The sequence below is a fragment of the Salvia splendens genome, chromosome 6, assembly GCF_004379255.2.
Source record: "Salvia splendens isolate huo1 chromosome 6, SspV2, whole genome shotgun sequence".
Taxonomy (NCBI): domain Eukaryota; kingdom Viridiplantae; phylum Streptophyta; class Magnoliopsida; order Lamiales; family Lamiaceae; genus Salvia; species Salvia splendens.
The window spans coordinates 3,948,249-3,962,401 of record NC_056037.1 but is presented as its reverse complement, the minus strand read 5'-3'; the positions used below and the strand labels follow the sequence as shown (position 1 = coordinate 3,962,401).

Genomic DNA, 14,153 nt, shown 5'->3' with positions numbered 1-14,153 from the left:
CCATTATAAGTTCTTTACCGATATAACCAATGGATTAGGGCTTAATTCATATAAGCACTTCAAAATATTTTTGAGGGAACCACCTTTAATTTATTCATTAGTGTGCTTCAACCTAACAACATTTAGTCAGAACAATATGTACTATTCCAATAAAAATATATATCAAGGAAAATATACTTAATAGAGTTATGGTGGTAACCTAAACAATCTCCATACATTTGACTTCAAGATTATGACTATATATAATTTTATAGACTTCCAATGATTGTTTGCCCATTTAGGTGAAATTATTCTTGTTCTTAGTTTAAAGTTTTATACTAGTATAATGTTATTTTGTTATAATTAAACTATCAACAGTTTAATATGGAGTACTCTGATTATTCAACCAAAACAAAGATACTTTGATTTTTTCAACATTATGATTTTTTCTACTCCAAAAATGAAAATCCTTTTAACATATTAGCACATATAATATTTTAATAAGTAGTATACTAGTTTATAAATCACTCTTCAAAAATCCAGAATCTTCTCCAAATCCCTATAATTGAGACTCTAAAGAGTAAAAGCAATAAAATATGTTAAAGAATAGTCTTTCTGGATCAGATTCTCCCTTTCTACTGACATCTATTGAAGTGTGAAAATAAATAGTGCAAAATAGAAAACCAAATAAATAAAAAAGAAATAAAGGTGAAGTGGGATTACAAAACAAGGGGACATGAAAATGAAGTAGCACACCATATTACATCAACGGTCTGAATTTCATCACACACAGCAACGGATAGATACAGAAGTTTTATTAGTACATGTCTATGGTTGGTTATATTTGCAAAACAAGCCCCACTACTTTATTGGATAAGAAGTGGGATTTCATTTTCAACATTCGCTTTATTTTTTGTGGATAATAATTTGAAATTTTTGAACCAAAATTGAATCAATAACGTTGAAATATTGCAAGATTGTCCGTAGCAAACAAAATTTTTCAAAACACAAATTTTTAATATTGAACATTAATCACTCTATAACTTATAGCCCATATTATACATAAGAATTTACACTTCACAAGAAATCTCAAAATCACAAACCAAGAGAGAAGTGGGTGGAGAGTAGCTTTCAGAGATGTGGTATTATTGTCTAAACTTTGGGCAATTGATTTTATTATTTTGATGTGGGCAAGTAATAAGGGTCCCATTCCACTAAATTAAGAAAAAAAATATAGTAGGAAATATGACCCCACAACTTCTTGTTTTGGTCCCACCCACCTTATGTATAAGATAATAATCCCCAACCCCACCACCACAATGATTGATTGTGATATAAAAATGGTAGTGACATTTGATCATACTAGAACTAGCTATATGGAGTAGTATTATTAGAAAGTGTGGAAGATTAATAGTTATTTAAATTAGCAAATTAATTTGAATTTATTAGTGTAACACTATTAAATTATGATTGATTATATTGTGGTCAAGATAACACTTTTCCCCATATCAAGAAACACGAATACAAGATTATTGAATTATTATCAAATTTTAATCTTAAATCATATCTATAATATTAGTTGCATATTATTATTGTTAATTCTTGATTTGATTTGGTCTCAACTTTTTATCCAGTTTATATAGTATTGAATTTGTAAAACGGTCTCAGAAACTCTGATTCACACTATAGACTAAGAGCATCTCCAATGGCGGACGTCCGGTCGAACATCCGCGACGGGCGACCGGGACGTCCACCATTGTGGCGTGGCAAGTCGGATACGGACGTCCCGTAAGGATGTCAGATGTCCTCGGACGTGCGGGCGGACGTCCGCCATTGTGGCGTGGGTCGGACGTCCGGTATTTAATTTTTTTTTTAAACTATATATATACGGCTCGTTGAACTTCATTTCATTCGCACCACTTGTGTTAACAAGTTTCTCTCTTCTTTTACTACAAATTTCATTTCTACTTAATGGAGAACGACATGAACTCCCCCGCCACGAGCGAGTCGCAGACTCCGACATTTCCCACCGAACTGGAGGGAAACTCTAGCGGAAATGCGACAACGATTCCGGCAATGTCGGGGATGGGTGGAATGGGTAGGATGGGTGGTATGGGTGGGATGGGTGGGATGAGTGGTATGATGTCTCCTTACTGCAATATGTACAATTGGATGGGTGGGATGAGTGGTATGATGCCCAGGGCAGCGGGGATGGGGGGCATGACCCCAAATATGATGGGGATGGGGATGGGGATGGGGGCATGACCCCAAATATGATGATGATGCCGGGGATGATGCAGACCATGCCTGGGGGAGGGGGTGGCAGGGGCCCTGAATCACTAGCGGGCGATGTCTATCGGCCGGTTATCGATATGTTGTCTACTGATACCCCCTCCAGTTTTGTTCAGCAGACTCAGTTCACCGACGTGGAAACTTTCTCTTTTGAGGAGTTGGGGCTATCTCCAGTCAGGGAGACTCCCGATGATGTGGGGACAGCGACAAGGGGCAGGGGCAAGGGCAAGGGGAAAGCCACGGGCTCTTCCTCGCGAACGATGGCTGAGGAGGAGGATGAGGAGGAGACGGGAAAGAGGACGGTCTGGAGCGTGTGGGAAAACGTCGCGCTTTCGAAGGCTTGGGTTTCAATAGTCGAGGATTCCTATGTCGGTGCTAACCAGCATATTGACAGACTGTGGCATCGCGTCGCTGAAGCCTACCTCACACACAAACCGGCTGGGGCGAAGTGTCGCGTTCCCAAACAATGCCGGATACAATGGGAGCGGTTGAGGCCTAAGCTTAGTCGATTTGCCGGCCTCTACCAAAACAATCTCCGCCAGGCAACCAACGGTATGTCCGAGGAGGATGTGAAGAACCGTGCCTTGGCGCAGTACCCCGACAGATCCTTGAAGTTCAAAGATTTCGACCAGTGGGAGGCCTATCTCGTGGTGAAGGATTCCCAAAAGTTTTGTGGGGGTGTCGAATCGAGCTGGCAGAAGCGAACGAAGATCAACTCTTCCGGTGAATACAGCAGCAGTGCTGGTTCGCACGAGCTCCCAGAAGCAGAGGAAGTGTCCCTGCTACCTCAATCAGACTCCCACCGGCGACGTCGCCCGATTGGGCAAAAGGCTGCGCAGCGGAAGGCTAGGGGAAGCAGCAGCGATAGCGTGTCGTTCGAGGTCCAATCGGAGGCCCCTGCTCCCCCAGAGGAGTACGATCGTCTCGCCCGCGTGCAGATAACGACTAGTTTGGTCCGGACCATGCATAGGTGGCATAGCACGACAGATCCTGTGTACAAAATGATGTTGAAGGATGTCATCGATGGATGTCAGCGCGATTTAGGGATGCCACCCATTGGAGATGATTGCGTCGAGATTAGCGGCGGGGACGACGGAGCCGCAACGGGCGACGGCGAGGGCGGCACGGGCGACGAGGACAACGCGGAGTGAGCCGAGTCTAAATTTTCCCGTATTATGTTTTTGGGAAGTTCTAGTGGATGTCCGAATGGGACATCCGTGCATTGGAGATGCTCTAAGAACATAGTTAATCTTATAAAGCACTTAATTCGTACATCTCCTTAAATTTATCAAATGTAATATTTTACTCGAAAACGTTCTGCTATAATATGGATATAAAGTAATGCGACGATGTTTATGTTAAGGATAAAGTTCCTCAACGATAGGAAATCGAGTCGAACGTCGCGGGAGCTTTGCCCGTCGATCAATCCGGCGTCGAATTCTAGGGTTCGTGCTTTGTGCACGAGAGAAAAAACGTTAAATTGCGTAAAAGAAGTATTTTATTTCTTGAATGAATGAACTGAAGAACAATGTCCACTATTTATAATAGTGGATACTAACTTAATGAGTAAGACAAAAGATATGAAAAAGATATGCAAATCCATAATTAACTAACTAACTAACTAACTAACTAACTAATAATAATAATAATAATAATAATAATAATAATAATAATAATAATAATAATAATAATAGTAATCGTATCAACTCCCCCACGGTTGAAATCCACCTTGTCCTCAAGGTGGGAACCACGAAGCAACGAAGAGAGTCGAAGACAACAAAAGCTTTGATGTATCCCCTCCTGGATCAAACGTTCCCGGTCGCTGCGTTGGAGCAATTTCAGCATCATTCGACAGTTGCTCCATATGTGCAACTAAACAAGTAGCCACAACATGAACTAAGGCTTCCTTTGCTTCTATCTCAAATATAGAGTCCGTGGAACGTACTCTTTCCTGTTCATCACGACGCTTTTCTTCTGCCAAAATCAATGACTCTTTCTCATCAACTCGGTCTAGATCCTTGTTTTCACCATTAACTTCAATCCTATCATTCCCCTCGCCAAGATGCTCAAACTCCACTGAATTGACCAATTCAATTGGAACCGAAGTGTGATTACTGTAATCCTGACTTGGGCTGCACGGCGGTGGGATCCCGGCTAGTAGGGGCGGTTCATCTTCAAACAATTCTTCCTCCTGTCCATTGACATTGGGGCTGCACGGCATAGAGATCGCGGGTGGAGAGGGCGGGACAACCATTAGCATCTCAGCTCCGTCATAGGGCTTGCGGCTGAAGAGCATGACTTCGCTGCAGATCTTATCTTGGACTTCCTCTACTACAACGGCCTCATCAGGTACGACGACGGCCTCCAATGGGCCTCCTCTGTACAGCGGTACAACAGCAGCCGGCAGTTGCGCTGCTGAGTGGTGGTGACTCGTCAGTGGACACCAGCCGATAGCGGGCTGGTAGTTTTGGTGGGGTAGGTTTGCGGCAGCGGCTGCTGTCAGCGGTGGCTGTTGATAGGCGATGGGCTGGTGGCCGTGGTGCAATTGGTGTCTATCCAGCTTGTATGGAGGTAGCGGTAGATTCTGGGGTCCGGCATAAGGACTTCGCAGCAGCGCGTATGAATTCGTGTAGGTGTAGGGCGCGTGAGGTGGTTGTGCGACGGTGTACAGCCAGGGTTGGTCGGGTGGATCAGGTTCAGGCTGGAGCGGAGAGTGCGTTGCTGCTACCCTGCGCTTATGCTCAACCAATTGGGTTTCGAGCCGGGCGAGCCTAGCGAGAATATTCTCCCATGTTGCTACTGTTGAATTCAATTGCAAGCCTTCAGATGCTTGCGATATCTCCCACCATGAACGAAAATTGACTTCGACCATGAGTTCGAGAATGAAAGCACCACTTGTTAAGGATAAAGTTCCTCAACGATAGGAAATCGAGTCGAACGTCGCGGGAGCTTTGCCCGTCGATCAATCCGGCGTCGAATTCTAGGGTTCGTGCTTTGTGCACGAGAGAAAAAACGTTAAATTGCGTAAAAGAAGTATTTTATTTCTTGAATGAATGAACTGAAGAACAATGTCCACTATTTATAATAGTGGATACTAACTTAATGAGTAAGACAAAAGATATGAAAAAGATATGCAAATCCATAATTAACTAACTAACTAACTAACTAACTAACTAATAATAATAATAATAATAATAATAATAATAATAATAATAATAATAATAATAATAATAATAGTAATCGTATCAGTTTACCAATAATATTTTGCATACGGCTACGGCTGTTGAATTATTTCAATACTCCTACTATATTTTAAAACTGTTTGGATTATTCATCTGCAGTTTATTGAACTTTTAGCATCTTTAGATTTCCATTAATTAATTTCAAATTTTGTGTGGTATTCAACTTTTAATATTATTCCCACAAAAATACATCATATTTTTCATTCCCTCCCATATAAATATCCATATTCATTTATATATAGTCGTTCATTTTTCCTTCTCTTTTACTTTACTCCTTTCAGTCTCAATAAATATGACATATTTGGTTTTTGGTATAAAGTGTTATATAATGTTGTTTTGTGAGTTAAAGAAGAAATAGTAAAGTAAAAGAGATGGTGATGTTTTCATTTTAAGAAACGTTTCATTTTTAATAAGACAACTCAAAATGGAAAACATTTCATTTTTAATGAAAGTATCTACTGCACATTTTAATTATTTTTTCTTTTTTTTCTCTTATGTTAGCAATTATAGTAGGTGTCAATTCTAAATGACTTATTTTTATGGGACGAATGGAAAATATGATATTGCTAACGGGCACTTGAGGAACTACATGTATAGGGGGAGGGGCTTTAGCCCCTAATGAATTTATTTATTTTTTACTTTTTTCTATTATAAATTTTAAAATATATTCATATTTTATTAATATAATTATATAAAAGCCACTATTAAAAATCTAAATTACCTAAAAATTATTTTTAAGTAAAATATAAAAAATTTGGGCTCCACTTATGTTCATATCTCTGTGTCCGCCACTGCTAACGGGATCGTATCAACATGGCAGGTTGCTAATGTGACATAATTGTGGCCGCAAGGCATACACGTGGCATTAAATGTATTATTAATAATAGCTTGTACTACTCAATTTTGAAAAAGAAAAAAGAAAAAGAGTTTTCACATTTAATCAAACTTTCATCCGATTTTTGCACGTTAATTAAAAATCTGTCCGGTGGAGCCTTCATAAAATTGCTCCTGATCCAACTTGATAACAATATCAAATGAGATATCAATAATTATAAAAAAATTGCCCGCAGGGGCATAGGTCAGTTGGCAACGGAGGGATAGATCTTGTTGCAATAATTAATATATATATATATAGGTGTGTTAAAATGATAACACCTCTTAAAGTAACGTCATACCACTATTCCTAGCTAATCATTTGTACACGTGGACGAATAATCAGCTGCCATGTGGCAATCATAAAAAATGTCCAAGGGTAAATTTTTTCGGCCAGCAATATCCAATACACTAGACATCAACCTATAGATTGTTGTCTAACGTTTATACTATTACTGTCTATAGTTTATAATATTGATGGATACATGATGTCGCAGTGTCACTTTAAGAGGTGTTGTCATTTTAACACAAACATACATATATATGCTAACAAAATATAAGTTAGTAATAATTTTTATTTATGTGAATTTTTTTTATATATATAAATACTAAAATAATTAAAAAAGATCTTATCCATAGTAATATGATTTGCAATATGATTACTTTTATGTGTATAATATTATTGTATTATGAGATGAATATGCATATATAAATTGTACTAGTATAGTAACGTCAACTTATTTTCATATAAGTATACTTTCTATATTTAATTTATTACACTTTCCATAAAATGATTAAATGGATGTCTTCAACTTTAGATATAAGGTTGCCAAATTTATATTCAAGTGATGTGGCATAAGGACCCTTTTTTATTTCCAATTGTTAAAAAGTTATTGATGAGGCACACCAAATTATTATGTCACCATAGCGTGGAAAGACCACGAAATTTTTACTCCTAATAGTTCGTACTATCTTAATATCACACACATCAAACCATTTATACATATAAAAATCAATTTCTATTCTCTGCTATAATCATTCATAATAATATAAATTTCGCAAACTCAATGTAAATGCAACTTGTCCTTTAGCACCATTTTTACAGTACCTCTCTCTCCCTACACCATATTTCACTTCTCCCTCCCAACCATTGTTATTGGGGCATCAGCAGTGGGGCGCCCTAAGGCGCGCCACGTCATCAGTTTTATCCTCCTATCTCCCCACCTGCAGTGGGGCGCCCTAAGGCGCGCCACATCATAATTTTTTTAATATTTACAAAATCCATACGAATTTAAAAAAACTAATAAATTAAAATACGAATTTCAAAAACTTCATTTCATTTAATAAAAATTAATACATTACAATGCGAATTATAAAAAACGCAAACTCAGCGACGGCGGTTACGAGCCCACACTTCTTCAATCATGTCGCTCATGAGCTGCGCATGATCCTGTTGGTTGCGCATTGAGGCCTGTCTAGATAGAACCTCATTGCGCATAGCATGCCGCCATGGCCTCTTCAACGGCTGCATCTAATGCTTCTGACGTCGAACTACCGGACTCAGACGAACTAGAACTATTGGTGTCGTCGCCGAGATTCATTTTGGTTGGATGTTGATAGAGAACATGTAAAGAGATAGTCGATATGTTCGTATGTACAAATGAATGAGAAACGAGATTTAAATAGAAAATAAAAAACGCGTGCCATCGTCCGCGTAGGCCGCAATGGGGCGGACGATGGACATCGTCCGCGCTATACTCCGCGCCCTTAGTATAGGGCGCGACGATCGTCCGCGGCCTATGTCACGCACCCGCAATGGGGCGGACGATGGCGGGCGCGGACGATGCGTGCCATCGTCCGCCCCATTGCGGATGGCCTCAGAATCATCATCTCTTCCCAAACACAGAAAGAAAGACAATCATGTATCCCATCTGTTTCCCACCTACAAAACAATTGGATATGCATGCATCTCTATCTAACAAACTCTGTTTCAAATCTGGGAAACGATGTCGTTATCTATTTACCTAGAGATTATAAATCAATAATTGATTTCAAAATAATAAATAAAAACTTTAGATAGAAGTGTAGAACTTAGAAGTAAATTACAAAACCACAAAACCAAAATCCCTCATATTAACCCTCGGAGTTGGAGTTCCCGTTTTTACACACACAAGCGATTTACGAGGGGATATATATTCGTTGTTCTAATTTTTTTAATTAAAAAATACAATAGTGAAGTAACAAATAAAAAAACAAAATTTATTTTTTATTTAGGAGCGCGGCCAATCCCGTGACGACCATCTTATTCCCCCTCTCCAAACTCTTGGGCCTAAGCTCCGGCAACTGCCACGTCACAGACCGCGCAATTTCGCCGGAGAAAACCACCGGCGAACTCGGTTTCTCCCCACCAGACTCCGGCAATGACGTTTCCTCCCCGAAAATCAGGTCCAGCTCCCCCATCTCGCTCTCTAGAACTTCAATGACTTCGTGCCCTGGCCGGGCCACGTCGTCGGGCTTCTGAACGACGCCGTCTGGGGCTGCGGTGCGTGTGTGAGGGCCGAGCCATTTAGACTTGATGTACTCGGCTTTGCGCCACGGCGCGATGTGCATTCCCTTCTTCTTCAGGCTCTGCCTGGCTGCTTCCGACGCGATCGAGATGATCTGCAGTAGCCGGTCGGATTTCCCGACGAAGATCGACGGTAGGCACTGCAATATCGACTTGTAACCGCCTGTTGATCGCGCGATCTCGAATTCCGATCGGAAATCCACTTCGATTATTAGCCTCTCTCCGCCTTCCGTTATCACATCGATGTATTCGTGCTCCCCTGAGCAAATTGACACCAATAGAGATGAGAATCGATCAAATTTGATGATGAATTTGGCCTCAATTGACTGGATTTTACGAATTTCCTCTCGATTATTCGAAATTAGGATGGAAGAGAGAGTTTACCAGCTGGAACAGAAGAAGTTTTTTCCCATTTGGATTTGCAAACAGAGGCGTTGTATCCAAGAGCAACAAGCCCATCGCTGACCACTTTTCTCAATTCGTCTTTCCGTTTACAAGTTTTGCTGTTTTTTTCGACGATTCTCGAAGTTTCTGCCAGTAAATTTCTCTCCTCCACGCTCGCGCAGGGAATCAAGCTCTACAGTGGCAACAGCAGAGAGTTTAAGCATAACTCGACAGAGCAAACAAATTAGGTTTTCAACAGCAAAGGAAAATTGGAAATTCACGGTACCTTGAGACTATCGGAGGGATCAGCGACAGATGAATTCGCTGCTAACGAGTCCGAGAAGAAATCGATCTCGTCGTCGGAGCTGTCGTTGCTCTTGCCGTTGAAGCAGTTGCATCGGTGACGGCCGCATTTCACGGCGGAGGCGATCGATTGCTTATCGTTGTTGTCTTCCATGAAATTCTGAACCATTTTATCCAAACAAACGGAGCTCGGCTCGAATTCCGGTGCCGTGCCGCCGTCCTTCTCTCCTCCGGGCGCCTGCTTCTCAGCTGATGAATTCCTCATAACACTGTTGAACGGACGGTCGAAAAGCCGCTTCAGCCGCGATTTCAACACCGGCGGCTTGACGACGTCGTGCCGGATCGCATCGATCGGTTGGATTCTCATCGGAAAAGGCATTTAACTGGAGAACAAATCACTACAAAACTCGAACAAAATTCCTTCTACAAAAATTGCAATGCAACTACACCCAAACAAGCAATCTAAACTCAACTGCTTCGATTCAACAGCAAATCACCCTATTATAATCATCCAACACAATAACAAGAGGATCAAAACAGAATTCCGCAGCAATATTTACTTTAAAAGGGAAAAGAAGAGGGGAGACGGCTTCGGCTAGGGGCTTTCGCGAAAAACCTGACTGTAATGGAAGGAAACAAGAACATTGTGCTTGTATGGGGGAGAAAGAAAAACCGTGAGCCGGAATTTGCATTTTCCGGCGATGCTGAAGTCGCCGACGAATAGAAGTTTCTGATTTTTCAATTTGGGATTGATTTTCTCTCTTGTTTTTATGTGTGCTAAGAAATGAGTGGGCGACGATTTTATATATAGTAAAGACGAGACGTAGAGGTGGGGCCGAGTGAGACACGTGGTATCTTTCCACTCGTGGATTATCCATAGCTCCGGGGCTGTAATCACATGCGACGAGCGTTACATTTTTTGCAATATGAATTTTAATTTCTTTTTTATTCAGTATATATCTTGTAAATCATATAAAAAGATACAATTGTTATTAAATCTGTGCCTAGTTTTCCGAGTTAGAGTTTGTTGGACCCAATCAAATTATCATCTTTGATCACAGAATTTCCAACATTTACATCATTTATTGTGAAGAACTCCACATTAGTTAAATAAACAAAATTGATATGTTAGTATAGTATATTACACATATTAAAGTTTTATTTTATTTATTGTGAGTTTTAAAAAATGTAAGAAAATATTTTTAAAAAATTAATGAAATATGAGTTAGTATGAGTTACTTTTTTATGTTAATGTTATAATTAAATACGAATGTAATTATTTAATAGATTGTGAGACCCATTTATTAAAAATAAAAAAATAAATGAGATTTTAAATCGTGAATATCCTAATAAAATGGTATTAGTATTATAGGTAAATATAACAGTATTAATTTTTGTTAACATAGCACTCCCCGTCTCTGAACGATAGTTTTCTTTTCCATTTTGATCTGCTCACAAAATTAGTTCACTTTTATTTTTTTGCAAAAAGGTTTATCTTATAAGATGAGCACATTTTTTATTTTCATCACTTCAATCTTTTTTGGACTCTCTCCTATTTTATTAATTTCATATTATATTAAAATTTATGTTATTTTTAAAATTCTTATTTTTATGGGATATAGAAGCAAGCGTAGCTTCCATATCATATAATTGTTATAAAACAGCACTACCTTTTTTTCCTCATCATATAGTTTGTTTACTTAATTTCGCGTTAGTAAATTGAATTTAAAATCTTGTATAATCACAAATAGTAAGACTTATACCTCAAATAAATATTAACAAAAGTATTGATGCACATCAATGAATATAGGTAGGTGTTCTCATATTATCAACCTAGGATTAGGACAACCGAGGATGTGCCATTTGTTTACACAGTGATCAAGAGCACTAGAAACAAGATTTATCTAAATTTTGTCCAATCAAATTTATTCAGCTTGGAAACAAATAAATACTTCTTCATTTATTTTATTTTCTTTTCTTTTCTTATTTGGCCATGGAAAATGGTACATGTGTTACCTTATTTGTGGTGTAGGAGGATACTCGTGCTTCTACAATAAAACCAACTAGAATGAGGAACTCTGTCTTAAATGAAAAAACATTGTTGGATAGTAATATTCACACTTGGCATGCGAAAGGTGGAGCTTGCCACGAATTAAAATATACGGAGTATATCTAAAATCGAATTGAATTAAATCAAATTTTATTTACATATTTTGGTTGGATTATCGGTTTAAAAATTTAGAAAATACTAATCCAGTACCCAAAATAGTATTTAGTTCACGTTTATTTATTTGCATACTACTGAATTCGCCATAATCGTTTACTCTATTTTCATTACATTTTGTTGAAGTTCCATCACTACTGCATATATATATCTACTTCATTTTTTTAATCTTTAGTTATGCAATATCTGAACTACTTGAACCAATTTGTTATTTTTTTTATCACATATGTTCTGAATTTACATTTGGCGAAATTGGATTAATCCTGCTCGACTGAGTATGTGGATTAAGGTTGAAAGTCTCTCATCGCGTGGCGGGTTTTGAATCCGTGACCCCAAGATCACCACAGCTCCGTGTTGTCAATTACGTTGTAACCCGTTGGTAATCTGTTATTCTTTTAACGACTTACTCCTATAATGTTAGTTTATGGAATGCTCTAGGTTCTGATTTATTACTACTATTTTTTTTAAAATTCACAACTTGCTGGAAAAGTTTTATCGTGAATTAAAAGGTCTCTTGTAATTTAAAAAAGTGACTTATTTGCTTAATACGAGATAATTTGAATGTCTAAATATTAAGTTGTATAACTATAGAATTCATTCTGCTTTATAGTATTCCGACCATGAAATCCAATTAAATTCTACATACATTTTGTCTATCTAAATTAAATTGAGAAGAGAACAATTTCTATATTAGCATTACGTACCATGCGTACATGTCGACAAAAAGTACGAATTTTTAATATTAAAAATAAAGCTCTTAATAGACAACTAAAACGTCAGAATTATTGGTTGTTAGAGCATCTCCAATGGCGGGCGTCCGGTCGGACATCCGGTCGGACGTCGCGACGGGCGACCCGGACGTCCGCCATTGTGGCGTTTAGGGTCGGATACGGACGTCCCGTGAGGACGTCGGGTGTCCTCGGACGTCCCTGCGACGGGCGGGCGGACGTCCGCCACTGTGGCAAGGGTCGGACGTCCCGCTCGGACGTCCGAAATTTTTTTATTTTTTTTAAACCCTATATATACGGCTCGTTGAACTTCATTTTATTTGCACCACTTGTTGTTAACAAGTTTCTCTCTTCTTTTACTACAAATTTCATTTCTACTTTTAATGGAGAACGATAGGAACTCCCCGGCCACGAGCGAGTCGCAGACTCCGGCGTTTCCCATCGACCTGGAGGGAAACGTCAGCGGAAATGCGACAACGGTACCGGGAATGGGACAGATGGGGGGCATGGGTGGGATGATGTCCCCTTATATGTACAATTGGATGGGACAGATGGGTGGTATGGGTGGTATGATGCCCAGGGCAGCCGGGATGGGGGGCGACGAGGACAGCGCGGAGTGAGCCGGGGATGTTGGATTATGTATTTTTCTTTTTTTGAATGACTATGTATTTTGCTTTTTTCTAACTATGTTTTTTTTATGTTTTATGAATATGTATTTTTGCCCGTATTTTGCTTTCCCGTATTCCGTGTCAAAATTATATTTCTGTTTTTACGTAATTAAATTATTGTGATTTTTTTTTATTGCGGGATGTCCTAGTGGGAAGGGCGGACATAGGAGGGGATGTCCTAGTGACGTGGCAGTGGGATGAGAAGTCCTAGTGACGTGGCAGGAGGTGTTTTTGGGATGTCCTAGTGGATGTCCTAGTGGGATGTCCGCCCACTGGAGATGCTCTTACTATTGTGTATGATTCTTGAAAATGATTAATATAGTCATAAATTCAAATATTATTGAATGTAACTCAAGCTAATATCTAAAAATGGTCAATTTAAGTGGCAAGAACACTATCCAAATATTTTTATCACTACTATTTAGATAATTGTAAAATTTGGTCAAAACTGAATAAATTCTCATTAATTATGGTTCGTTGTATTTGTTTGACACTGAAAATCCAAAAACAAGTATGAGGAGTATATAACATAAAGCATTTGTTACATGTAAACTTTTCCATAGTTTAATTATAAAAATTAGAAAGGGAACATAATCGCAAATTCGCAAGTCGGCAAACTAAAACTAAGAATGAGAAAAATAGTTACAAAATTCACGAGAAGATGAAGGTGAAAAAAACCCGTGAATAAGAAATAAAGCAAATTGAAAGGAGAAAGTTGAATTTCCACTTGAATAGATCGGTCACGCCACGCAAGTTGGCAACTATTTCCGGCCGGTACGTTGAATATAAATATTAATTAAAGTAAAAATAAAATGAGAATTAAATCATACTCCCTCCGTCCCTCACTACTCGCACGTTTCATTTTCGGCACGGAGATTAAGGAATGAGTGTATA

The 14,153-nt window shown here is 38.9% G+C and overlaps 1 protein-coding gene across 1 annotated transcript; it reads right to left on the bottom strand.

The window, feature by feature from the left end:
- Positions 1-8,443: 8,443 nt before the first annotated feature.
- LOC121808496 lies at positions 8,444-10,412 on the bottom strand. The gene is made up of 3 exons (XM_042209025.1): positions 9,623-10,412; positions 9,337-9,529; positions 8,444-9,211 (listed from the first exon to the last, which is right to left on the bottom strand). Exons 1-3 carry the CDS (start codon positions 10,016-10,018, stop codon positions 8,646-8,648), a joined length of 1,155 nt encoding a protein of 384 aa, XP_042064959.1. The 5' UTR covers positions 10,019-10,412; the 3' UTR covers positions 8,444-8,645.
- Between the last annotated feature and the right edge of the window lie 3,741 nt (positions 10,413-14,153).